At 55.0% G+C, this 25,539-nt stretch overlaps 1 protein-coding gene across 1 annotated transcript in view; it reads right to left on the bottom strand.

Moving 5' to 3' along the window:
- FSTL4 (follistatin like 4) overlaps positions 1 to 25,539 on the bottom strand; it is a 306,655-nt gene that overhangs the window by 32,821 nt on the left and 248,295 nt on the right. The window contains exons 8-9 of the mRNA XM_055142013.1: positions 20,203 to 20,369; positions 8,528 to 8,648 (exon numbers count right to left, since the gene is read on the bottom strand). Coding sequence (XP_054997988.1) covers positions 8,528 to 8,648; positions 20,203 to 20,369 — 288 coding nt within the window. The remainder of the gene's footprint in view (positions 1 to 8,527; positions 8,649 to 20,202; positions 20,370 to 25,539) is intronic.

Below are 25,539 nucleotides of genomic sequence, written 5' to 3'. Positions count from 1 at the left end.
ATGAAAGAGAAGTTAGACGGATACCACAGAAATACAAGTGTTCATAAAAGACAACTGTGAACAACTTGATTCCACTCAATTAGAGAATCTAGAAGAGATGGACAAATAATTAGAATCCTACAACCTCCCAAGATTGAATTAGGAGGAAACAGAAAATTTAAACAGGTCAGTTATATGCAGAGAAGTTGAAACAGTAATCAAAGTCTCCCCCAGGGGCTGGAGTGATAGTACAGTGGGTAGAGCATTTTCCTTGCATGCAGCTGATCCAGGTTCGATCCCCGGCATTCCATATAGTTCCTAAGCACTGCCAGGAGTAATTCCTGAGTACAAAGACAGGAGTAACCCTTGAGCACTACTAGGTATGACCCCCGAACAAAAATAAGTCTCCCCCAAAAGCCAAGATTCAGATGGTTCTATTAACTTCTGGTGAGAATGTGGAGAGAAAAGGAATCCTCATTCACTGTTGGTAGGAAAGTCAGCTGGTTTCTATGGAAAATAGAATAGAGATTACTCAAAACATTAGAAGCAGAACTACCATCTGATCCAGCAATCCTACTCCTAGACTTTTATCCAAAATACACAAAGCACACACTTAAAGAAATATATGTACACTTGTGTTCATTGTAGGTATGGAAAAGAATACAAGTGCCTAATGATATAGTGAGGGTGATGGAGAGAGGAGGAGAGAGAGAGAAAGAGAGAGAGACAGAGAGAGACAGAGATGACAGATACACACACAGAGGGAAGGAGGGAGGGAGGGAGGGAGAGAGAGAGAGAGAGAGAGAGAGAGAGAGAGAGAGAGAGAGAGAGAGAGAGAGAGAGAGAGACTTGGTTGCATACAGCCAACCCTTGTTCAATCTCTGGCACCATATAGGGTCCCCCAAGCACTGCTGCCAGGAGTGAACTCTGAGCATAGAACCAGGAGTAAGCCCTGAGCACAAGTGGGTGTAGCACAATCCTCCCTTCCCCATCAAGGGAAGTTGTAGTATGTATACATAACAGAACACTGCTCAGTTATGAGAAAGGACAAATTCTTGCTTTCTGAAACAACATGAATGAAGATAGAGGTCATCATACCAAGCAGAGTTAGAAAGAGAAGGACAAATAATGGATGATCTCACTCATATGTGGTGAACAAATAAAGAAAGAGAAAAGAAACAGACACTTTCCAGTGAAAAAAACCCTTTGGAATTTAACTACAGAATTAAGGCCCCCAAAGTGGGATAGAGGGCTGAAAGGGTCCAGTGCACTGTGGTGGGCAGTTATGGGCACTCTGTTGATGGATATGATATGGAGACACTGCACCTCTAATGCATATAAATGTTTTCACTCTGATAAACATTACCGCAAAAAAATAATAATAATTCTAAAGTTCCACTTGTCAGTAATGCAAGATGAATAATTTCTAAAGATCTACTTACAGGACAGTGCTTGGAGCCACCATACTGTTTATCACCTAAAAATGCAGAATAGGGGCTTGAGTGACTGCCCAGGGGGCAGGCTGCTTGCTTTACATGCTGCTGACCTGGGTTTGATCCCCAGCATCCTATGTGGCCCCTCAGGCACCATCAGGAGTAATTTCTGACTGCGGAGCCTGGATATCCCCTGAGCATCACCTGGTATGGCCCCCAAACAAACAAGACCCAAAAAATTTACCAGAAATTTTACCAGAAAACAGAATGAACAAAAAAATTATCAGAAATTGTACCAGAAAACAAACAAAACCAACCAACCCCTAAGACTATTCAGGAACTTCTGGAAACGGTCTGTTCCCTTGAATGTGGCAATGGGATCTCGGATCTCTGCCTGTATCTGAGGTCATCAGATTATGTGCATTAAACATGTCTCGTTTGGTGTATCAACCATTCCTCAAACAGTAGGACTGAGAAAGCACCACTAAAGCCAGAGGTGCCCTTGGCTGCTCTTATAAAAAAGGTCTTTAAGTAGTAAATCATTGCTAGAGCATATGACAGAGAAGATTTGGGTGGGGAGAGATTGGGCCACACTCAGAGGTGCTCAAGGGCTGTTCCTGGTGGTGCTCAGTAAATGGGATGGGGGGAGAGGGGGTCAGGGATGGAACATCTCCAGCCCAAGATGTTCTAAAGTACACCACAAAACTAGTTATAACCTGGGCATCAAAACCTGACAAAGAGAACACGCAAAAATGACCACACTCCTATCAAACCTGACACCAAGCACCAGCAGATGAAATTTAGCGTGATATTCAGAGAACACTGTGTGATACCTAGAATATGTTTCAATGGCCAATAATGAGGAATCTATCATTAATCATAGCCAAAGCCAAAGGTGACCAAAAAAGAAAAAGTCATTTGATTTCTCTTGCTAGAAACTGAAAGGGCTTTTTGAAAAAAAAAAAATTCATTTCTTGGTGTGTGTGTGTGTGAATAAAATAGCAACAGAGGGTTATTTCCTTCCTACAGTAAAGAATATCTCTATAAGAAGGGAAAAACAGCACTACTCTTTCCAGAGCAGTGAAACATTAAGCCAGGAAAAAAGAGAACAGGAGGGCAGTGAGTCTCACCAATATCCTGTTGCTGGCGCCCCTGAAGAAAGGGGGAGGCGGCACCTTGAGGATGGGACAATGACACCTGGCCTGCTTATGTGCAAGACAAAATGTCATGGGGACTGGGGAGGGAAGGTCAGGGCACATGAGAAGAGGAATAGCAGTGGCCAGACAGAGAATATGTGAACCAAAATGAAGAGAATGGCAAAAATCTCACTCAAGACAGAAAAAAGACTGGCTAGTTAAAGAGAGGGAGGTGGGAGAGAGAGAGGGAAAGGGAGAGAGAGAAGGAGAAGGAAAGGGAGAGGAGGAAGGGGGAGAGATGAGGGAGGACATGGAGGGAGGTAAGGGTGGGGGAGATTCTTGAATAGGAATACCTACTATTATGAAGAAGCAATTTCAACTAAAATAAACAGGAGGGAAACAGCTACTCTACAGCTCATCTAGAATGTGCAATAACGGGACGTGGGCCTGGAGAGATGGTACAGGGATTAAGGCACTGGCTTTGCATGCAGTGGACAATGGCTTAATTCATGGCTCCGAAACCGGTCCCCTGAGCACCACCAGAAGAAACAAGAGTAAGCCATGAGCATTGTTGGGTGTGGCCCTCGTATCCCCTCCCCCCCTCTTATCCTCCTTCCTGAAAAGAAAAGGACATTTTGGGAAACCAGAGAGCTCTGGCATGTTATCTACCATGTGAAAGATTGCAAAAGGACCAAACCACCAAATGCCATGGGGCTGGGCGTAGGGTGAGCATCTGTCTCGGTTGACTTTACACAGCCGAGAAGCTCAGATCTATGAGGTGCCAACCAAGGCTGGGCGTGCTGGACAGAGCTGAGATGAAAGGGGCCTGTCCCTGCCTCAGGATGTACTGCCTAGGAGAGGCTGGAGAGGAGCACCAGGCGAAGGCAGCTGTGGGTGTGGGTGCAGGGGTGAGGGGGCCAGGCCTGGGCTGCAGTGGGCAGGGAGATGGCCCATTTCCCTGGATTCTGTCCTGGGCACTGCCAAACAATGGAGGGTCACAATAGCCCTGCAGTGCCCAGGCCCTGGGGCATTCACTGTCTTCCCAAGCCTCCGGGGCCTGCCGCCAGCTGGCCGTGCCAAATCCTTGTGCTCTCTGTGAATGTGTCGTCACCTTCTCAAGAAGAAAGTGGCTGGCATTGCTCTTCGTGTGGTCTATTTTATGCGGGGGGCGGGGCAGTCCCTTGGTGTTTGGGGCTACTCCTGGCTCTGCTCAGGAGACTTTGCAGTGTTGGGGATCAAGCTGGGTCGTGCACATGCCAAGCAGACAAGGATCCTTTGAGCCACCCTCCCTGCCCTGGCCCCTTCCTGGTGTCTCTGACTTCCTGTGGTCTTCCTGGGTCCTGCTCGCCTCTCTTCTTCCAAGTTAGTTCATTAAAAAAATTTTTTTAGGGGCTGGAGCAATAGCACAGCAGGTGGGGCGTTTGTCTTACACAAGGCCAACCCGGGTTTGATTCCCAGCATCCCATACGGTCCCCTGAGCACCATCAGGGGTAATTCCTGAGTGCAGAGCCAGGAGTAACCCCTGTGCATTGCCGGGTGTGACCCAAAAAGAAAACAAAATTAAAAAAAAAATTTATTTTCAAGGAGTTGTTCACAGTAATTGATTACATTCAATACTCCAACACCAATCCCACCACCATGATACCTTCCCACTACCATTATTTTAAGTTTTATCACCACCACCCAAGCCTGCCCCAAAGGCAGGTACTAAGAATTTTATTTTATATTGCTTGTTATGAATAATTGAATAAAAATTATCAAAGGAACTGGAGTGATAGCACAGCAGGTAGGGCATTTGCCTTGCACGTGGCCAACCTGGGTTCGATTCCCAACATTCCATATGGTCCCCTGAGCACCACCAGGAGTAATTCCTGAGTGCATGAGCCAGGGGTAACCCCTGTGCATCGCTGGGTGTGACCCCCAAAAATTATCAAAAAGGTTTCCTTAAAGTGTGTAGGACTGGAGCGATAGCACAGCAGGTAGGGAGTTTGCCTTTCACGCGGCCGACCAGGGTTCGATTCCTCCGTCCCTCTTGGAGAGCCTGGCAAGCTACCAAGAGTATTATACCTGCATAGCAGAGTCTGGCAAGCTACCCATGGTGTATTTGATATGCCAGAAACAGTAATGAGTTTCACAATGGAGACGTTACTGATGCCTGCTTGAGTAAATTGATGAACAATGGGACAATAATGCTACAGTGCTAAAGTGTATAAAAACTGTTGTATATCATCTTAGAGCCACTAAGCCCCTATATTAGAGATCATTAATATGTTGTTAGAGTTTGAGTCTTGTGTGCTAATACATATATATGTACATATATATAATTTCTAAAATCAAGATTGGTTGTTTTCAACCTTACACTCCATCAAATGTGGTGTGCTACTCTTGGTGTTAGTTCAAACACCAAAAAGCCTCTGAAATTCACACTTGCTTTCCTTTAAATTGGCAAAACTACCCAGTGAGAACATTTGGATCTGTACCATCAAGGACCTGGCCTCCTTGGGAAATTCCATCCATCATTTCCAAGGGTATAACTGTACCCCAAGGATGGAGAAAGGGGAGATTCGGGTGATTGTGGCTGTGTTTTCAGGGTTGCGTGTGTGGTAGGGGAACGACTTGCTATCAACCTGAGCCTTGGAAGGTCTTCCGTATCTGGAGAGGAGGAGTCATTTATATACAAAATTCTTGTGCCTTCCTGGGAAGGAGGTACGGGAGATCTGTCTGAAGTTATGAGCCATTTTGAGGCTTCCCCGGAAGGCCTGGTCCAGGGAAGCTGGACTAATAAGTTTGGGAGCAGAGCCCCAGATGGACAGTGCTAGCCTGTAGGGGGCTAGGGAGGTCCTGCCCCCAGGGAGTGGGGTGTCTCTGGGGTGAGAGGTTGGTTTGATTCGGGGTGGAAGAATCTCCAGGTTTGATGATGCTCTCATCTGTACTGTGCCCTGGAGGCTCCCTGCAGGGGACCAGCACTGACCATCTGTGTCCAACCCCAAACCTCCGCTGTGTGTATTCCAGCATGGACCCCACATGTCACCTGTGCCCCAGCATCTCACCCTCGCCTCCTCTCATCAGGAGCCCAGGAGCAGATAGGGGTACCATTCCCGTTGCCATTTCCTTGCCCGAGACTAGAACTGAGCCCACATATGTCTGGCTTGGTCAGAGGCGTTGCGGCCTCGGTTGTGTGCTGTGTCCTGGCTGGACAGCCCTGGCCTGGTCCCTGATTCCAGGCCGGGCAGCCCGTGTGTGAAGCCCCCTAACATATCTGTCATCCAGGACTGGCTCCTGTGAGTGTGTCTGAGGCTGCACCTCCTGGTCAGATACAGACTGGGTGGCACACATGGGCCTCCTGTCCCTGACCCATGGCCCCTTCTCCAGTTTCTCCCCAGACCCCCTGCCCAAGGTGGCCTCTCTGGGTACCATGGCACAGTCGCCTCTCCCCGTGGGAAGAGGGAACGGGGCAGACTCAGGGATCTGCACAGTGACCCCCGGGGCCCTACCTGGAGTGGGGTGACACCAGGCCACATGCATGGCACACCTGCCTTGGGGTGGAGAGGTCAGTGCTGACTCACCACCCCCAGGCTACTTTATACCCCTAATCCAGACTCTCTGGCAGAGGCTGGACATGTGCTAGCCCGGGGCTTGCATCTGCTCTTCCTATCAGAACTTGGGTGCTTCCCTGCTACGGCCTATGACATGCTGTGCGGTCCCCACCTTCCTCGTTTCCTGCTTCATTGAACAATGTCATTCCTTCACCCACTGCCATTATTCTGCTTTCCCCAGATCCCCAACACTGACCTGAACTTCTAGAAAGCCCCAATTCCCTTCCCGGGTTGGCTGGCTGGAGCCTTGGGCAGCAGGAGGGGAGACTTTAGTCTGAGGTTCCCTGGGGGGAGGAGGTTAGTGGGCACAGACACAGGGGCGGGAGGGGCTGGGGGCCAGTGAGGGATGGCATGAGGTGGGATCTGGCACAGAGGCTGGGGTCCCTGCATGCCAGTGGCAGTGGACCCTTAAGCCTTTGGGCAGTGAAGAGCCCCTGGCCGGCCGCTGGGATCCCAGCGGGTAGGTGCGGCCGCTTAGGGTCCTGCAAACCCAGGCAGCCCCTTTGGAGCAGACATTGCTGTGCTGGTGGTGGTTGGCGGAGGGGGGGCGGTGGGAGACCAGTGTCTGTTAACCAGGAGGCCTGGTCAGCCCGGCAGTACCCCAGGGCGTTTGGGGGTGTGACTCCTGTACTCTGGCAGTTGGCTCACCCTTAAACTCAGGCTCTAGCTGGAGGGGAACGGGGTTCAGTGCCTCTGAGTAACAGGGGTACCCACCAGGCATCCAGGTGACCTCTGCCCCACTGCGAGGGTCAGCTTCTCAGAAGCCTGGGGTTCCCATGAAGTGGGGGGACCCCTGGGAAGCCCTGAACAGAAGGATCTGGGAGTGCCACTTGATGTCCCTTTCTAAGACTGCTCCAAGGAACCTGGAGCAAACTGCAGAGTCATCTTGGAACCCGGCATGCACCTGAGCTGCAGAAGCTGGGGCTCCACCAGCCTCCACCCAGAGGCTGACCTCTCACCTGTACCCAGAGGCTGGGCCCACACATCAGTTCTATTCGGGGGGGGGTGGGGAGGCCACACCTGGCTGTGCTCAGGGGCGGAACCTGGGCCAGCTGCCTTCTATACTCTCTCCAGTCCCCCACATGCCAGTTTCATTATTTATTTATTTTGCTTTTTGGGTCACACACAGTGATGCTCAGGGGTTACTCCTGGCTCTGTACTCAGGAATTACTCCTGGCGGTGCTTGGGGGACCATATGGTATGCCGGGGATTGAACCCAGGTCGGCCGTGTGCAAAGCAAATGCCCTACCCACTGTACTATTGCTCTGGCCCTGACCACATGCCAGTTTTAAAGGTGACACCGTGTTCTCCCTGCAGAGGCCCTGCCCCATCTGTGACTGCACCCGGGCTAGCCTCTGAACCCCAGCTGGGTTGGCTCATCCAGGAAGCTCAGAAACCCTGGATTTTTTTTCCTGGTGAAATTCAGTGATGTTGACACGGGCCTGGAGCCAAGTCAACACATGAAACTGCAAAGGGCAAGTAGGTCCCCACACAAAAGGGACAGTAATACACTGTGATTTAGGCAAGCACGGATGGAAAATCCCTACCACCTGCCACGGGATGGACACAGAGGCCAAGCCAGGTCACCCAGGTGTTGTTAAACAGCTCCCGGCCCTGAATCCCAGACGTAAGCAGAAAGGACGCTCGCCAGGAAACAGCTCCTGACGCTTTGTTGACTTTAGAGGCACAAGCCCTGAACTGGGCAGCTGGAAGGGTCGGGGATCCCGCTGCTGCTGCTGCCCTGTGCACTGGGCCCCCTGCCTTGCCTGCATTCCCTCCCCAACCCACCACGCCATGGTGGAAGCTTCTCACTGCCCTGGGGTGATGGGGGAGGGGGTGTCCCAGGTTGTCGGTATGAGGGCAGGAGCCCACGGCGAGAAGGACACCTACCAGGGTGTCTGTCACCCGGCAGGTTCTTACCCGGAAACTTGTCCTACACAGGAGGGTCACAGTGCACTGATTAGAAAGACCCCTGAGTCTGACTAGCAGAGACGCCCACACACTCCGAAGGCTGTGACAGTTGGTGTGACTAGAAGGGGCTCATCTCCTCCAGGCCCCACTGGGGGCCGGGTGCAGGGTGCTGAGAATCTCAGAAACCCCCCCCCACAAGCTGCTCGTGCTCATCTGAGCTGAGCCTGGTGGGGAGGGAGATGCCAAGGGACCCACCCAGCCCCCAGCCCGGGAGGAGCAGGCATCCCACTACTATCACGGGGTCCCACCCTGTGGCACTAAGGTCCAGTTCATGGGAGGCCCTGGGTCAGGGAGGACAGGCTGTCTCCCCACCCCGACGCCCCCGTTTACTCCTGAGAGCCCAGCAGTTAAGAAGACCGACACTAGCGTTTGGGACCGCTTGGAGGGGACATGCACGGAGCCATTTACTAACCATTCACCTGCAGGACGTGGGTCTGGAACAGCTCCTCGTGGCCGGAGGCGTGGCAGGTGTAGTTGCCCATGTGGACCGTGGTCACCTTGGTGATGTAGAGGGAGGCGTCCTCTCCGAAGTCCTGTATGGCGAGGAGACAGCATTGGGGGCACTCTGCCAGGTGAGCAGGGAAGGGCAGAAACCCACTGCCTGCTGGACTGTGCGGTGAGGGAAGGGGCAGCGGCGTTCTCTCTGCTTCCATGGGGCTCCCTGGACCCAGCCTCCCATGGTGGCCTCCACGCTTTCTCTGAGCTCGCCAGCACACTCACCCTCACTGGCAGAGTTGGGCTCACCTGGCTCCCTCATCTCTGGCTTCCCCAGGTCCCACCTGTTCTAGGAGCTTAGTTAGGGCCAGTGGCGATGAGCTTTGCCTTAAAGGGCCAGAGAGCAAATCTTTTCCGGGTGTTAGGTCAAATCCGGCGCATGTGCTGGAGTCTGTGGAGTCATGTCATGATGCCACCTGTGTCCCCATGTGGTCTGGAGCAGTGTGTGGAGGGCCGCAGAGGCCGAGAGAAGAGGAGGAGAAAGAAGAACACAGGGAAGGCAAAAACAAGCAGAGACCAGAATTTGGCTGAGGTGGGTTGGGCCAGGGCTCCCATGAGAGAGGAGGGGGCCTGCCTGCCTGGGGAGCCTGCAGGCCCTGTTGGCTATGGGGGTACGGTGGCAGGCATAGTGGGCTGCAGGGGGCATGGGGTGCTCGGGGACTCTGTAGAGCATGTGGGCCCTACATCCGCCCTGGGGCTTACTAGTCTGTATCTCCAGCAGAAGTGGCCAGGCACCCCCTCCCCCAGACACTCACACCAGAAGGTGGGGAACGGAATCAGCCAATGACATGGGGCCCTATCAGCAGGGGTGCAGTGTGGGAGGTGGGGGGCGGGCCTGAAATCCCTGCTAGCCTGATGGGGCAGCCCAGAGCCAGGATGCTAAGACTTGGGGCTCTGCTGGACCCCATCGCTGAGCGAACACCTCTGACCCTGGTTCCTCACCCTCCACCCTTTGGGTACCTGGCACCTGTTCTGATGGGGGTTGGGGGATGACATGTGAGAGAGAGAGAGAGAGAGAGAGAGAGAGAGAGAGAGAGAGAGAGAGAGAGAGAGAGAGAGAGAGAGAGAGTGTTGCCACTGGCATTCTATTATTTTTTATTTTCATGTTTTTAGTTTTGGGGGCCACAGCTAGTCACATTCGGGGACTATTCTTGGCATGTTATTTGGGGATCACTCCTGGTAGTGCTGGATAATGCAGTGCTAGGGATGGAACCCAGCCTGCTCACATGCAAAGCCTGTACTCCGCCCTTTGACCTGTCTCTCTGGCCTTAATATTGCTATTTATTTTTTTCTTTTGGGTCACACCTGATGGTGCTCAGGGCTTACTCCTGGTTCTGTGCTCAAGGTCACTCATGGTGGTACTCAAGGGATCAAACCAAGTGCCGGGAATTGAGCCAGGATAAATGACTTGCAAGGCAAGTGCCTTAACTTCTTTTCTCTTTTTTCTTTTTAGGTCACACCCAGAAATGCTCTTACTTCTGACTCTGCCCTCAGGAATTACTCCTGGCGGTGCTTGGTGGACCATATGGGATCAAACCTAGATCGGCAAGGCAAACAACTTCCCCTCCGTGCTATTGCTCTGGCCCAAGTGCCTTAACATTGGCCCTATCTTTCTGGTCCTGATCTTTCTATTATTAACAAAACATGCACCTCTGGACCCCCTGAAGCTGCCCCCCAATTCCTCCTGCCCCATATTCTTTCTATGCTTCCCTTTCACACATAAGCATTCAGGTGGGAGGTGGCCACTGGCCAGTGTCCAGGGGTGTCCTGGGAGCAGCTCGAGTCCTTGTTCCTGTCCATCCTCCCTGCCCCGCCTCGCTGCCTCAGCCTCGTTCACCACCTCCCTCCTGTAAAGGCGTTTCTCTGTGTCCCGGGGCTTGGGTCGGGGCAGAGGCGGGAGGCGGCAGGTTCCAGGGCACAACCCTCTCTAGCATGCTCTGGGCAGGCTCCAGCACTGAGGCGGGCTGCTGGGACCCTTCTCTGGTCCCAGGAAAAACCCAACTGCATTCATGCTGGCAGCCTCCATTGCGAAAATCCAGTTCCAGCTTTCGATGGCTTCAGCATCCGAGTCACAGAGGGCTCAGAGCTCAACCTTTCGGGAAAGTCAACTGTCAGTTCCCACGTGAAGGGTCTCTGGGCTAAGTCATTTCTCGTGTCCACACCTAAGTCTGGACAAAAGCTTTCCACCTGGAGCCTGGGATGGGAGGGGAAGAGGGTGGGGAGGCAGGGTGCAGGCCCCACCCCACATCTTGGGAGTCCTTCACCCACTTCCCATGCAGGGTTCTCTGGATAACTCCACCCGGAAGCACAAACTAGTGATGTCCACCAGGACCCTGGCCATGGCCTTCCACATCGCCTTCCGGGGCCTACACCCCACCGCCCTTCTTCATGGGGGGCGCTAGGGTGGCCCCGGGGAGCACGTGGCCTGAGGCCTGCAGTGTGTGTGGGCTGCGGAGTGCCGCCCCCCAGCAGCCCACCCTGGACATCCTTAGGGGAAAGAAACCCTCCTCGCAAAGGCACCAGCTTCTCTCTGGGGGCCACTTCTGTCTGTTCTTTGCTCACTCAGCCCCGTGCTGGCTCCTTCCACCTTGCATCAGCACCACCCCGTGATGTCAGGCCTGCTCCCCGCTGTCTGAGCCCTGCACCCCAGGCCCCTGCTGGACTTCTCCAAGGACCATGCTGTCCATGAGCCCCTGGGAGGCCTGACTCTGCCACAGACACAGCTCTAAGTCTAGGGCAGTGGGGTGCTCCTCATGGGGGTCCCAGCGTTGCCGCAGAGCTCCGAGCAATTCTCTGGGTGTGACAGCTGACCAGCAGTTCTCCTTCCTTCCCATCCACCCCACCTCACAAGGCCGATCCTGGAGATGTCTCCACTTGCATAAACCCACATGACCGTTGTCCCTGTGTGGCCATCATACAGGGTTAAAATGTGACAGCTGCGGGAAGGGCAGAGACCGGTGTCCTGTCTCAGCCTATGTGCCCACCCTTCCCTCAGGCCAAGGCACGTGGAGATGGGCAGGAGTGAGGCCACGCTGGGCACCGGACAGTAAAGGAAAACTGTAGCTATTCGTCTACACTGCGCACGGCCACCGGGGCCCGCCGTCTGCCTTCCTCAGTGCTCTGAGGGGCTGAGCGGGGCTTCCAAGTCGAGCAACTCACTCAATCCCAGCCCGTGACTGACGCTCTGGGGAGAAACTGACTCTGTAATAAATAAAATAATGTCTCTGGGCTAAAACAAAAGGCATCGTATAATTATAGAACAAAGTGCATATTGTTTTCTGGAACATGAATACTGGCTACAGAAATCAAATTTACCTCATTGGATGTGAGGAAATTACTTTAAAAATTGATTTATAAGAAGCTGCAGAAAACTAAACCTGCAATCTTTTCTCTTCCGAATGTTCTCGGCGATGTGTCTGAATACGGCTATCAATGCTTGATTGCATCTCTGTAATTGTCTTTTTATGGATGGCTTTCTTTTTGTTCTGATGCATAGAAATGTATTAGCGAAATCAAGGTTCCTCTGAGAAATAAACAGATGCCAGATTAGACCATTCTTTGTGCCGTCTGCCCATCCATCTTTAGGAAAGAGACAATTTTACTTAAAGACATGGATTTCACCTTTTAAGAAGCTATTTTCTAAGTACTGGCCCTTAATAAAGTAATTAAGCGAGACTTGAGCATTAAATAATGTCTGGGCGGAGAAGCGGTGGGGGGTTGTCATAGTGACGCCAGTGAGTCAGGTCTGAGGAATGTGAAACTAAGTTGTCAACGCTGAAGACTTAGTCACTTAGTCACTAATATCCCACACGAGGACGTGCCTGATGAAGGGGTCGGGGCTATGATGCTGTGGCTGGTGAAGGCTCCAGCTCGCTGTAGACATCTTGATCCAGAGTTCCCCTCTCTGGGGACCTCTGACGCTCAGTGGGAAGGATGGAGAGTGAACCCCCCAAGAGTAGGTGTATTTTTGGCCCCTAGAACGTCACTAATTGATGGAACAGGGGCACAGAAGACCCTGACTCCCCGTCTGGCCCAGTGCTGGCTGAGTCTGAGCGACTCCCGCGACTGTGGTCCTGACCCAGCAAGAAGCAGACGCAAGTTCAGCGGGTGACCACGCCACCCCGTGGTACATGGCAAACACACGTGTGCCTGTGGCCCTGCCAACGCCTGGGTCCCACTTCCCACCTGGCCCCCGCCACTGCACCCTGGGTCTCTTTCTCCCCACTGCTGGGGCCTCAGAGCCCATCTTTCCCCGAGTGCTCTCACGGAGAAGCCGGGGCCCTGCAGGTCCCCAGCTCGAGTCACCTGAACCCCGTGGTTGAAGTGTAAGGCGAGGGCGGAGGCTGCAGTGAGGGGCCTGGCATGGGCCTGTCCACCTACCCCGTCCTGGAGCCATGGGCAGGAGATGAGGGCTGAGGGGAGCGCTGCTGGCCCCAGGGAGTGTATGGCCACTGGCCCACTAGGGCTGCCTAAGTGGTCAGTCTCCTCTGAGGGACCCCCATACACCTGAAGTATCATGGGCTCAGTGTGGGCCAGTGAATGAGGCATATTCCCCAAATGCGCAGCTCCTGGCAGGGTGCTGCCCTCAGTTACTGAAAGGTGACACTGAGCCTCTGGGCAAATGAGGGGCTCCTGCCACAGACCCTCTGTGTGGCCTAGGAGGGAGGCTCTGGGCCACACCTCTAAATTCAGACTCCCTGAAGGGTCATGCACTGGGGCCAGCCAGGTGGGCAGCAGATGACGGAGGCAGTGCCAGTGACACTGCGGGCACCCAGCCCGGGGCCTCTGCGGGGACTTCTCTGTGCAGTTCTCTGGCCAGGCTGGGGACTAATGTGTTTTGTGCCACCACTAGGAGGGGGACAATCGAACTTCAGGGTCTGTCTGGGCAGAGGGAAAGTACAGCAGGGAAATTTCCACCCTCAGCACCCCAGAAGGTCCCCTGAGCCCCACCAGGAGTGACTCCTGAATGCAGAGCTAGGATTAAGCCCTGAGCACCGCCAGCTGTGGCCCTACCTGCCCCCCCCCCACCAAAAAAAAGGGAAGAGAGAACAGAAGAGATACCAAAGGGGCTTGTTAAACGAGACACATAGATATCCTGCACTCTGGGAGAACAGGGAAAAAGGGGGAGCACTAACTTTCAGGCACCCTTTTTAGCTCAACTGAAATAGGGGTGCCCAGGAGATAGGAAGGGAAGGTCAGTGGGGCATCAGGGAAGGCAAGGCACACAGAGGGTTCCACACTGAAGGTCTGCCGTCTCCATGGAAAAGCAAGGGAGACCCCCCTCCCCGCCCCTGTGAGAGGGCTGCCGTGTGACTACCTTCTCCAAAGTGCCCCCCTCCACCCAGCCTGCAGAGGAGGCCGGGCAAGTCTTTCTCTTGCTCTCTTTCCCTTAGCACACCCAGTGGTGTTTGGGGGTCACTCCTGCCTTGGAGGAACCATACGCAGCACTGGGGATAGAACCACGGTCGGCTGCAAGCAAGACCCGGGCTTAACTCTTGGACTGTCTCTGTCCTGTCTTGGGCAGCGGCTCTTATTCTGCCTCTTTTGCTGGGACACCAGGCATCTGAGGCTGCTCGTGAGTCTCCCAGCACACAATGAGCCCGAGTCCCTGGTGGGACCTGCCGCACTCGCAGCCGATGTCACACACGAGGTTGTGCGTCTGCCTTTGGAACTAGCATCCAAACCCAGAGCCCAGGACTCTAAGCCAGAGATATGGGTACCGAGCTGGTGATTGGGAGCAATCTCAGTGCTCCCAATGGTCAGCTCGGGGACCCTGTTCTCATGCTTGGCAGTACCCCCAGAGTGTCATATGATGGGTGGCAGCTCATGGGGTGCTGGACGGGGCCCTGGTCCCACATGCGCCCTGGGGGAAGGCTGAGTGACCGCCCAGAGCGGGATGGTGGCGGCACTCAGCTACAGTTCCAGGTCCCCCCGGCCTGTGGCCTCCATCTCGGGGAGCTGCACGCTCCCCCGGGAGCCTGGACCAGCTATCCCTGGGCCCAGCTCCCGGAGCCCGACCCACACGCACGTGACAGCTGCCTGGCATTCTCACCGTCCCTGCAGCTCTCTGGGGAGGATGTGATTAACTTTCCTTTCAAGGCTCATTTCAGGGAGCAAGAAGGCTTGTGATCAGGAATTTTCTCCTGCTCTGGCGTTGCAAACTCTTTATCCACTGTGGGTGAGAGCGTGACCAGGTCGTGTGTCCCTGTCCATCTTATCCTGAGACACGGCCTTTTTTGTAGGAGATGGTCCAAAGCTACAAAAGCCCATGGCTTGAGCAGGTGCTGAACCTTGGACTGAGCACCCCACTTCTAAGAATTGCTCTTAGGCCTACAGGAAGTTTGCTGCTGTTTCAGGAGGGAACCCAACCTGCCCCCCTTAGGAGGCCTGTGAAGTGGACTGGGCAGGTTTTGGCCCCTGCGTGAGTCAGGGTTCTGGGGCTGGAAGCTGGAGCAGGTCTCTCTGGAGGAAATGGGGCCCAGAACAGGTGCTGGAGCCCAGGGAAGCCCTGAGCCAGGACAGTGAAGAGTAGAGGGCCACTGAGAAGCAAAGGTCAGCGGAGGGGACTGGAGCCACAGCCTCTCTCGGGGCAACTGGCTGTCCCTGTGAACCGGGGGTTTAGACACGAGCCAGAGAGGAGTGGCCGGAAGCTCTGAGCACTTCACTCTAGTGTTTTCCCAGATTTTAAAACAAAATGTACCCAAGCGTTTAATGAGATTATTTTAATGCAGGAGCTACGACCACTGTCTGTGGCGTTGCAAACAGCTCTCTGTGCTAATCAAACGCCTCTCATCTTTCTCACAATGCATTCATGACTGATGCCGATGAAGACAATAAAAATCAAATGAGTCATGAGCTCCTAAATCATTCTCTTTGGGGCTTTTTAATAACTCACTTCCAAAGAACTGGCTGGGAGTGTATGCTTCATTAGAATTATTTGTTCCTGGTTTTACACCATTTAGGCATGGGGGGAAAGGGAACCTTTTAACACATCCTTCAAACAGCAGCACAAATACTTTATCCTAATGGGATTTGTTTTTCTGCTTTTATCACTGTATTCTGCCTGCCGACAATGCCCCAAACACGGAGGTTTGGTGAAAGAAAAACCAACAAAAAGGGGTGCTTTCAAGTTATTTGAAACACACTGGGATGACTACAGGTTTTTAAATATATATATTTCAAAGAACACAATGGGAAAATGTTTCCTCCCCCGTGTATCTGAGCCAACAGGCCCGAGTGCTGGCCCAGCCCTGATGGGGTGACTGCTCAGTGAGACCTGGAATCCTTTGCCCAGTTCAGTTTCTGAACAAGGGGAGCACTTTCAGCCCTGAACCCCAAAGCTCTGAGCACAAGGCTGGGGTGGGAACCCTGCTTGGCTCAGCCCTTAGGAGAGGGATACAGGTTTTAGGAGGGGGTTACGGGGAGCTCTCAGGACGGGGGTTTGGGGAGGTCTCAGGAGGGGGTATGGGGAGGTCTCAGGAGGGACAGTATGGGGAAGTCTCAGAAGGGGGGTACCAGGAGGTCTTAGGAGTGGGGTATGGGGAGGTCTCAGGGGAGGGGTCACCACAGTCACCCTCAGTCACCTCCAGGAGATATACCAGATCCACAGGGCATTTAGGGACACTCGGATGGGAGATCTGCTCCAATCTGAAGGTGCCCCGGGGGAGGTCTGCAGGAAGAGAGCTGAGGAGCAGTGTGGGGGCGGGGGGCAGGAGAGGGGGAGCTGCCCTTCTCTCTGGGTCCCGTAACTTAGGGTGCATGTTAGATCTGCGACTGGAAGGGGCCCAGGAGTCCCATTAAACACACTCACCTGGCTGCTCCCCTCGGGGTCCCCGGCCCCCACAGGAAATGACCCAGACTCTTGATGTTCACGTGCAGGGTCCAGCACGTGTCACATTCCCGCCCCCAACAGCACTCCAGGCTGTCTCTTAGTCCCGTTCTGCACCATTCCCCCCATCCCGCTACCCCACCCAGGACTCTTCTTTGCCCCCCCTCTTGCTATGGAACCTGCCCCAGCAGCCCTGTGTGTGGCCGTGAGACTGTCCTTGCTCTGGGGTTGGGTCACAGTGTGTGCGCAGGAACATGCATTTTGTGAGGGAGCCTCGAGGCAAGTTCAGGGGGTTCGGGGGCGGCAGGTGAGCCGGGACTCCCAGGGACCCTGGCTGCTCCAGGCGAAGGGGTGTGTTTTCCTTCTGATCAAAGATGATTCTGATGCTCGAGGCTTCCTTGATGCTGGCAAGTCAGAAAAGTTTAATTACATGTGTCATTAGGACGGCTTTCTGTAATGGCTCTGTGACGGAGTTCATTAACAGAATTCTTAATAGATAAGACAAGACAAATTAATATTTTGTTGCCCAGGAAAGCTTCTCATTAGAAGAGTAGTGGAGAAGTGATTAGTGCGCTGTTGCCAATCAAGGTGTCTCATCTAAGTGACAGGGAGAGGAACCCCTCACACCTCCCGGGCCCTCATGTTCCCGCCCGGGTGTTCTGCAGGCTAGTGGGCTTCCTGGTCTGTGCTAATGAGGATGCGCCATGAAGGCTGACTGTCAGCTCTGACAGCAGGGGACGGCTGCAACGCCTTCATGCCACTGGCGAGGGACGTGGGGATCCCACCCCCCATGGAGTTGGGCTCCATCATGTTCTCCTCGTGGGCCCTCCTCACACTCACCAAGCCTGATCGGGGCCAGAGAAGTGGCTCAAAGGGCTGGAGCTCCTGCTCTGCACACGGGTGCCCAGGGTTGAGTCCTGGCACTGGATTGGTCCCCCAGGATGGCTGGAAGCAAGTTCTGGGCACAGAGCTCTTGAGCTCTGCCTGGCAGGGACCCCTGAATTGGATGGCTTGGCTGTCTGCTGTCCAGCCTGGTTCGGAATGTTTTCCTCGTGCTCCCGGGGATGGGCTGCCACTGATGAGCCTGTGCAGGGGGCTGGCCTGGGTGCTGCCTCTCACACACAGCACCCCCACTCCTGCCGGGCAAACCCATGGCTGAGCTGCACTCCTGCAGCTGGCTGACATGCATACTGGTGTTTGGTCCCCAACTGCAGGCTGAAGGGGCACCCCAGGATCCTATCTGCCTGACTGGGGAGTCTCATTGGGCTGCTGGCTCCTGCTTGCCACGGGGCTAACAGTGACAGCAATAATAATGAGTAATAATAGCACGGAGCACTATATGCACAGAACTTTCCAAGCACCTTCTCATTTCATCGTCACCATAACCAGGAGACAGGAGCTCATGTCCACTCTGCAGAGTGGGGAACTGAGGCTCAGAGCAGCCAGATGCTCTCTAACAAGGCTTAAGAAGTGGCAAGGCTGAAGCTAAAACTCACCTCCTTCTGTCCATCCCTGACATGATGTGCTACCTCCTGGCCCCACCCTTCAGGAAGGGAAGAGGGGGATGCATGTGTATGTGCATACATGTGTGTATGTGCACAGGAAGGGAAAGGACATATGTGTATGGGCATGCATAAGAATGCATGCATGTGCGCATGTGCATGTATGCAGATGGGGGCATGTGTGTATGTGCATGCATATAGTGTGTGTGTGTCCATGTGTGTGTTTGCATTTGCTGTGTGCTTTAATTAAGGACCCCCGTTCTTCCTTGTATCTGTGCACGGTGGGTTCTGAGCAGCGCCAGGCCCTGCCTGTTAGCAGGAGGCTGACTTGGCCATGAGCAGCAAGTGTTCCCCAGGAGGTAACGAGAGGCCATTAATCTCCAGTTGCACCCACAATTACCCAAATTGCTAACCTCACTGCGAAAAGTAGAAATGCAATTGAGTTGGTGCTAGAGGCATGTTCGAGGGAGGGGAAAAAACACTCAAAGTAATTTAATTAACTGATGGCAAGTGCATTAAGAGGATTCTGCCTCGGCCTTTCTTTCTGGTGTCTTTAAATAGAGCCCTAAGAATTGCACACGATGTCAGACAGTCCTGAATCCATCACCCCCGCCCAACACAGTGAATACGGACACCCTACTTTGAGTACCCCCCTGGGTACCCCAACACAGTGCATGCACACCCCTCACTGTCCTCTTTCTGACAGAACACTGCCTGTCCTGGCCAAGACCTGGATGTGCCCTGGTCCCCTAAGGGCCAGATGACAAAACTGCTTGTCGCATGCTCCGGACCTCAGGCTCTGCTCAGGGACATGGTCCTGCCAGGCGTCAAGGATGGCAGCAGTCACTGCTGCCCAGCTCTGCCAGGTGGGACCTCCAGGGTGGGCCCCTCCTCCCTCTGCTCCCTCCATATTCTCCAGGCTGCACCCAAGGCCCCGAGAATAGCAGCACCCCAACTTAGGAGTTCCTGCGGAGCTCCACACCGAGCCTCTTCCCTGCACGAAGCAGTCTCAGGGCGGAAAGACACTTGTGAGGCCACGTGAAGCGAGCAGCATCCCTGAGCAGGCCCGGCTAGTGCTAGCACGCCTCCGTGGACAGGGAGCTCACTACCCCAGGCGGCTCCCTCAGGCCTGGTGGCTGGAAGGGTGCTTTGGCAAAGCGGCCTGAATGGGTCTTCTGGGGGTGCACAGAGCCCAGGGCAGCTCCTTCTCTGGCCACCTCAGCGGTGGTGGCGGGCACTGGTCAATCATCCCTGCGTCTTCCTTCTCGGGGCCAAGCTGCCCTCTCTGAGCTCGAGGATCTAAGGATCTGGGATCTTCACCTGAGACTCACTTGGCTGCAGCTCTGTGAGCAATGGGGAGCCACCTCGGGGCCCTACGTGGCCAATATCGACCCGAAGATAGTGGCTGATGTCACTATCTTCTCACATGGGCTTCTAAGAAGCCACCTCCCCTCACCCTCATGCCAACCCGGGGCCAGTCAACACCCCTGCATCCTCACGTTTAGTCTCCAAGGGAGTTGCTGCTACTGTGACTTTTCTAACAGACTGATCCATTGAGGATTGAGTGGATGCATTGAGGATCAAGTGGATTAAGAAATTGTTCCAAAATACCTGCTCAAAGTTGGAGATCCTGTGTTAGGTGAAGCTGGGCCCAGGCTGCCCAGCTCCCCAGGTCCAGAATCCCCCTGCCGCTTGCCTTAGGCCCATCTCCCTCTACCCATCAACTCCACTGCCCGATCTGGTCCCTGAGCCCCGTCTCACCTGCTCTCCTGTCCTTTCCCCTCTGGCCTGGCCCTGCACCCCACCAGCAGCTTCCCTCCGCCCTCGCCAGGGCACACCTGCTCCTGTGCCCGGCTGTCCATGTTCAACCTTGCTGTCAAGACTGAGCTGCCCTGGGTCTTCTGGCCAGATGCTCTCCGAGCTTGGAGCCTCCTGTGGAGGGCGGCTGTGCTCACCTATGGTGCCTCTCCCTGAGCCGGTGGGCAGAGGCGGACCCCAACACAGCCCAGTCCTCTCACGTCCCACCCCCATGCTAGCTCTTGGCAGAACAGAGCTCTCCAGCCCTGTGTGTGGAGCCCCCTGGGAGTGGGCAGGCTTCTGACTGCCCCCTCCCTTCTCTCTGAGGGGGTGGTACTTGGACGCTCCCTGCACTACAAGCCCCAAATGTGGCAAGTCAGGACCCAGTGCTGTGGCCCCAGCACGGCACCCGAATTCCCCGCCCCCTTGCTGGTACCTGGGGGCAGCGCCAGCCCCGGGACTCACATTGATGTCTTCCAAGTCCAGGAGGTTGAGGGCCAGCCCGTGGCGCTTCCATATGATGGGGGGCCGCAGGTCTCCGTGGATAGCGCAGCTCAGCACCGTGCTCATGCCCACGGTCACGGTGGTCACCAGGACCCTCTCCTCGGGGGCCAGGCTGAGCTGAACCACCTCTGCAGGGGCAAAGGAGAGGGCGTTCAGGCATAGGTCTGGCGTGGGGTCGCCACTCGGGCACCCTCAGAACTGCCCGCAGTGCGGACAAGACAGACAGACAGATGAGACAGACGGACAAGATGGACAAATGGACCTGTGACATGGGGGTGGGGCCAGCACATCTGGAATGCTCTAGGGGGTCTCGGAGCAAACAGTTCAGGGAAGGGGGGTTTCTGGGCAATGCACCTATGCCTGGAGTCCAGAGCAGAGGCTGCCAAGGTCAGTGGCTGGCCTCTCTGGACCAGGGAGCAGGTGTGGGGGGCTCTAGGGCACAGACTTGGGGTTCTAATGAAGGCTGGGCCTGGCCCATGAGTGCTCGAGGTCAAGAGTGGGGGTGTTGGATCCCTGTGCAGAGGGCCATGGCAGGGAGAAGGCGCGTGTTCGGCGGTGTGGGCAGAGCTAAGGGCGGAGGTGATGGATGCAGATGCAGCCACACACACTCTTCACCTACTGCTGTCCGTGGCCCTGCGCCCTCCTCTACCACGTCTGTCCCTTCTGCCTGCTGCTGAGGAGCCCCAGGGGTCCTGTAGCAGGCCTGGGCTGGCCACCCCAGGGTGGGGACCAGGGCACCTCCCATAATGGCAGCTCCTCGGGGCTTTGCTGAGCTGATGGCCCTGAACCCCTAACTCCCTAAGGGGAGGAGAGGCGGTCCCTTCCTTTGCTGGATGAGCCACACCATGCCTTGGCCCCCACGACGAGGCTGAATCCCCTGGGAAAGCATGGGGCAGGGAGCATCCCTCCTTGAAAGAGAAGCTGTGGGGGACAGGAGGGGACAAAGTTGCTCCAGGAGGAGGCGCCGTTATTTTCAGCTGGTTGAGTGTGAGACTCTAGGCAGCCTTGCATGCAGGGATACGCAGGTGCCCAGACAGTGCTGGGGGCCTGCCAGGCTGCACTCCGCGATGCTGGGGGGGTTCATGCAGTGCAGGAATCAAACTCAGCTCAGGTGCATGCTGGTGCCGGTCTGACTGTTGACTGCCTTGCTAATCTCCCGCCCCTGACAAACCTACTGGTTCTTTTGAGTTGTTGTTTGTTGTTCGGGTTGTTGCTTTTGGGGTCACACATGGCTGTGCTCAGGGCTTACTCCTGGCTCTGCACTCAGGGATCACTCCTGGCGGGGCTCGGGGACCATCTGGGGATGCCAGGGATCGAACGTGGGTCAGCTGCATGCAAGGCAAGTGCCCTACACACTCCCCAAAGTGTTATTTTTAACTAGCAAAGCACATTTGTCCATCAGCAGGAGGCAGCCTTGGTGGTGGTGGGGGGCTGAACACTGAGTTCCCGCCTCTGCTCTTGCTGGGGCTGCTGGGAGGTGCTGGTGGATTAGGGGGTGGGGGTGGCGCTTGAAGCCCTTCTCTGAACTCCTGAGCCCCCTCCCTCCTGCATCACACGGGGGGGGAGGGGCAGCTGATGAAAACTCAGACTTTCACTGCTTGTCCCCAACTCTAATGGGGGGTGGGCACCTGGGTTTAACAAGTATCCCAGGGAGCTCCTGGTCCCCTGAGGCTTGAGGATCACTGCCTGGAAAGCGGGCGTAGGTAAGCAAGTGTGGGGGAGACTGGGGTGCTGAAGCAAGCCTGCTCTGCTGGGGTGTCAGGCTGGGGCAGGGGCCTGCTCACCAGGCTGGAAGCTGGACTCTCCTTTGCAGCCTGGTCCTGTGCTTAGGCGCCCCCTCCTGCCCACCACACACACACACACACACACACACACACACACACACACACACACACACACACACACACACACACACACACACACACACACACACACACACACACACACACACACACACACACACGGTCCCTGAATCGAGCTATGTGAACATTTTCGCTTCCTGGGGGCCAGGAGCACAGGTGAGCGCCCGTATACTCACAGGCCATCAGCATGCGGCTCTGCAGATGTGAGCCCAGCAGCAAATATTTGGATCATTTAAAGTTTAATGAAATGAGTGTTTTATTGCATTTATTCATGTCAACAGTCCCTAGCCCTGTGAAGATTCTGAAGAGAGGCTGGACTCATCCCTGTCCCCCATCCCTCATTCCATGGCCTCCTGCTCCCCTACAGGCCCCCCCTCCTTCAGAAAGGGACTTCCCAGGGTGGGCCCTCCAGGGGCCATTCTGGCTTCAAGACGGGGGCCCAACTCCACCAGCCTGAGGCTCTGGCCTCTGCACCTCTAAGGCCCCATCCTACTGGGGACATGCCAAGGGCCCTGAGTGGGTTCCTCCCCATCCTGGACCTCAGGTGGTCAGGTGGGAAAGGTCTCTGTAGAATAGAGAGCAAAGGGCCTGGGGCCCCCACTCTCAGGCTCTGGACTCTGAGCACATGCTCAAAGCAGGTCCTCTGTGGACAGAATGGCCGAGTGGAGAGACTAGAGGGCACAGGCAGGCGCCTCCCCGATGTGGCTCCAGCTCTAAGATCTGCTTTGGAAGCTGCCCATCAGTCGGGAATCCAGGGGCCACTGTGGGGCTCTCCGTCCGCACAGGACAGGCCACGGAGTTCAGGGCTCAGTGTCGGGCACACAGGGGTGGGCTGGAGACTCTGAGGGGCCGACTCCCGGGAGAACACACCCTAACCAGAGTAGTGGTTTTACATTGTGCTCCTGGCTGGCTCCCACCCTCCTATCTGCATCCTCCCTCTGTTTTTGACACAGAAGGGGGAGCCTCCTAAAGGTATAGAGGACCCAGGGGCCACTCTTGGTGAGACCAGGCCCAGCTGGACACGTCAGAGGGTTCAATGCTTCTCAGTCCTGTGGGGGTGCCAGGGATGTCCTCAGCCCCCTCCTCCCTCAATCCTGGCACCCGGGGAGAGGGGGCATGGCAGATGCCATCGCCAGGCCAGGGTTCCAGTTCTGAAGGTGCTATTTCTCATGCTAGTCCAGGTCCAACAGATAACCTCAAACCCACCAGCACATGCCCTCCAGGAGGATCCCTTGTTCATGGCCCCAGACGGGAAATTTCTCAAATCTTAGCCATGTTGGTGTGAGCTTCCTGGCGTCAGCGACATACTCACAGAACACACCCCTGCTGGGACATTGACTCTTCTCCAGTGACGTTCCTGGTGGACAGGGCTGTCTCATGCCCGCAGTTAGTGTGTGCTGGGCATTGGAGCAGACCACCCTGAGGGCCAGTCTGGCGATCAGGGCAGGCCCCTTTCCACGCTCGTCTCCTTAGGAACTGGCTTCCCTGCTATGAACCCTGCAGGTGGCCAGGGCGGCCCTGAACCAGTGTCCTGCTCTGTCGTGCACCTGTGATCAGGGTCACGCAGGGAAGGGCTGAGGGTGAAGCAGGCGGGCAGATAGGGACACCCTCCCGCCCCACCCATGCCACTGAGCTCTTGGGAATAATTAAACCAACTACCCCTAAGGCTGCCAGGATCTGCCTTGTGGGCACAGGAACCAAGGCCTGATAAGACCGTTAACTGGAGCCAGAAGAGGCCCAGAGAAGGCTGGACCCCACTCAGAGGACCCCAGCAGGAACAAGGTCTGGGCAGGAGCTTCCGCGAAGACCTTGCGCTGCTCCCAACTCTTCCTCTTGGAAACCACCCTAGCAACAGATACTGACCTAGGTAAAAGCCCCACCTGGGGCAGGTTGGGAGAAACCCTACGAAAGCCAACGCGGAGCAAAGGAAGTGCACACCCGTGCTGTCCATGCTCATGTGTGACCGGGAGCGAATGATGCCCCATCTCCTCTCTTGAGACTGGAGTTTCACACCTTCATACTTTATTTTTTTTTGTTTGGTTTTTTTGGGTCACACCCGGCGATGCACAGAGGTTACTCATGGCTCTTTCTCTCAGGAATTACCCCTGGCAGTGCTCAGGGGACCATATGGGATGCTGGGATTAGAACCTGGGTCGGCCGCGTGCAAGGCAAACGCCCTACCCGCTGTGTTATCGCTCCAGCCCCTCATACCTTCATACTTTAATGCTGGAATGTGTGCTGGTGTGCGCGCAGGCGCGCTCTCTCTCCCTCCCCCACTCTCTCTCTCACTCTCTTCTCTCTCTCTATCAGTCTTGCTCTCCCCTTCCTCAGAACTTCCAGGTAAAACTTCCACTGCTTCCCTCCTGAAATTCTTTTCTGAGAAAAGCAGAGGCCCAAGAGGCCTGGGTAAGGCCAAGGACTGACTTTCCTTTCCTGCAAAGAGCACGGCTCACAGCAGACTCTTATCAGTCCCAGGTTTCCCGGCCATTCCGGGCGGCAGAGATGGACAGAGAAAAGGAGCAGATCTCCTCCAGGCTGCTGCCTCTCCCCTCCCCACTTCACATAAGTCACCCGGGGACCACCACCATCATCAAGGGGGACAGAAACAAAGATGTGTGCTCACTGCTGCCCTAGCATGCCAGGCAATCACCCACGTCTCCCAAATGCCACAGCTTACCCAGTAATTTCAGGGAGTGGCTGTGTGTTGTGTACGTTTGTGTGTGTGTGTGTGTGTGTGTGTGTGTGTGTGTGGCAGTGGTAGTGGAGGGTGTTGCTTTACGAGTTATAGCTTCAGGTTCCATTCAGGCCTCTGTGGGGATGAGAGGGAGGTGGCGGCCAGGCAGAGTCAGACTCTGCCTCCAGATCACTGTGATTTGCCCTTGGGGTGCCCTGTAATACAGGGGGCTCAGTGCCAGCCAGTCTGGCACACACACACATCTTATTCTTCCCGTGTAATGGATTCCACTTTCCTGCCACCACCCCCTTCCTCCGCTGGCTTCCTTCTGGAAAGCATAATGTGTACACCCGCCGGTAATCACCTGTAGATCTGCCGGTAACTGGCACTTCCAGTTGGCTTAGTGGTCTGGCGGCTGCAGCTGTTATGACAGCTCAGTTATCACTGAGTGTGCTCGCTGGTGTAAACAAACACCCTGGCACGCTGCAGACAGAGATCCCTCACGACAGCCCCTGTCTAGCCCCAGCACTGGCCACATTCCCGAGCGAATGGGGAGGGACTTCAATCATAGTTGCAAGTAAGGAAAGAATTCGGGTCCTGCCCATTCTATAATGACTTTATCTTGTTTGTCCCTCTCTTCTCCTTGCTGTTCTGATGTCCTGAGGTCACACATGCTCGTGGCCGTAACTCAACCCTGTGCTTGCAAGGTCAGTGCTCTGCCACTGAGTCATCTCGGGTCCCTTAGTAATCACTCACCATGCA

Source organism: Sorex araneus, chromosome 6 (genome assembly GCF_027595985.1).
Source record: "Sorex araneus isolate mSorAra2 chromosome 6, mSorAra2.pri, whole genome shotgun sequence".
NCBI lineage: Eukaryota > Metazoa > Chordata > Mammalia > Eulipotyphla > Soricidae > Sorex > Sorex araneus.
The sequence above is the reverse complement of the archived record's forward strand: the minus strand, read 5'-3'. Positions and strand labels throughout refer to the sequence as shown.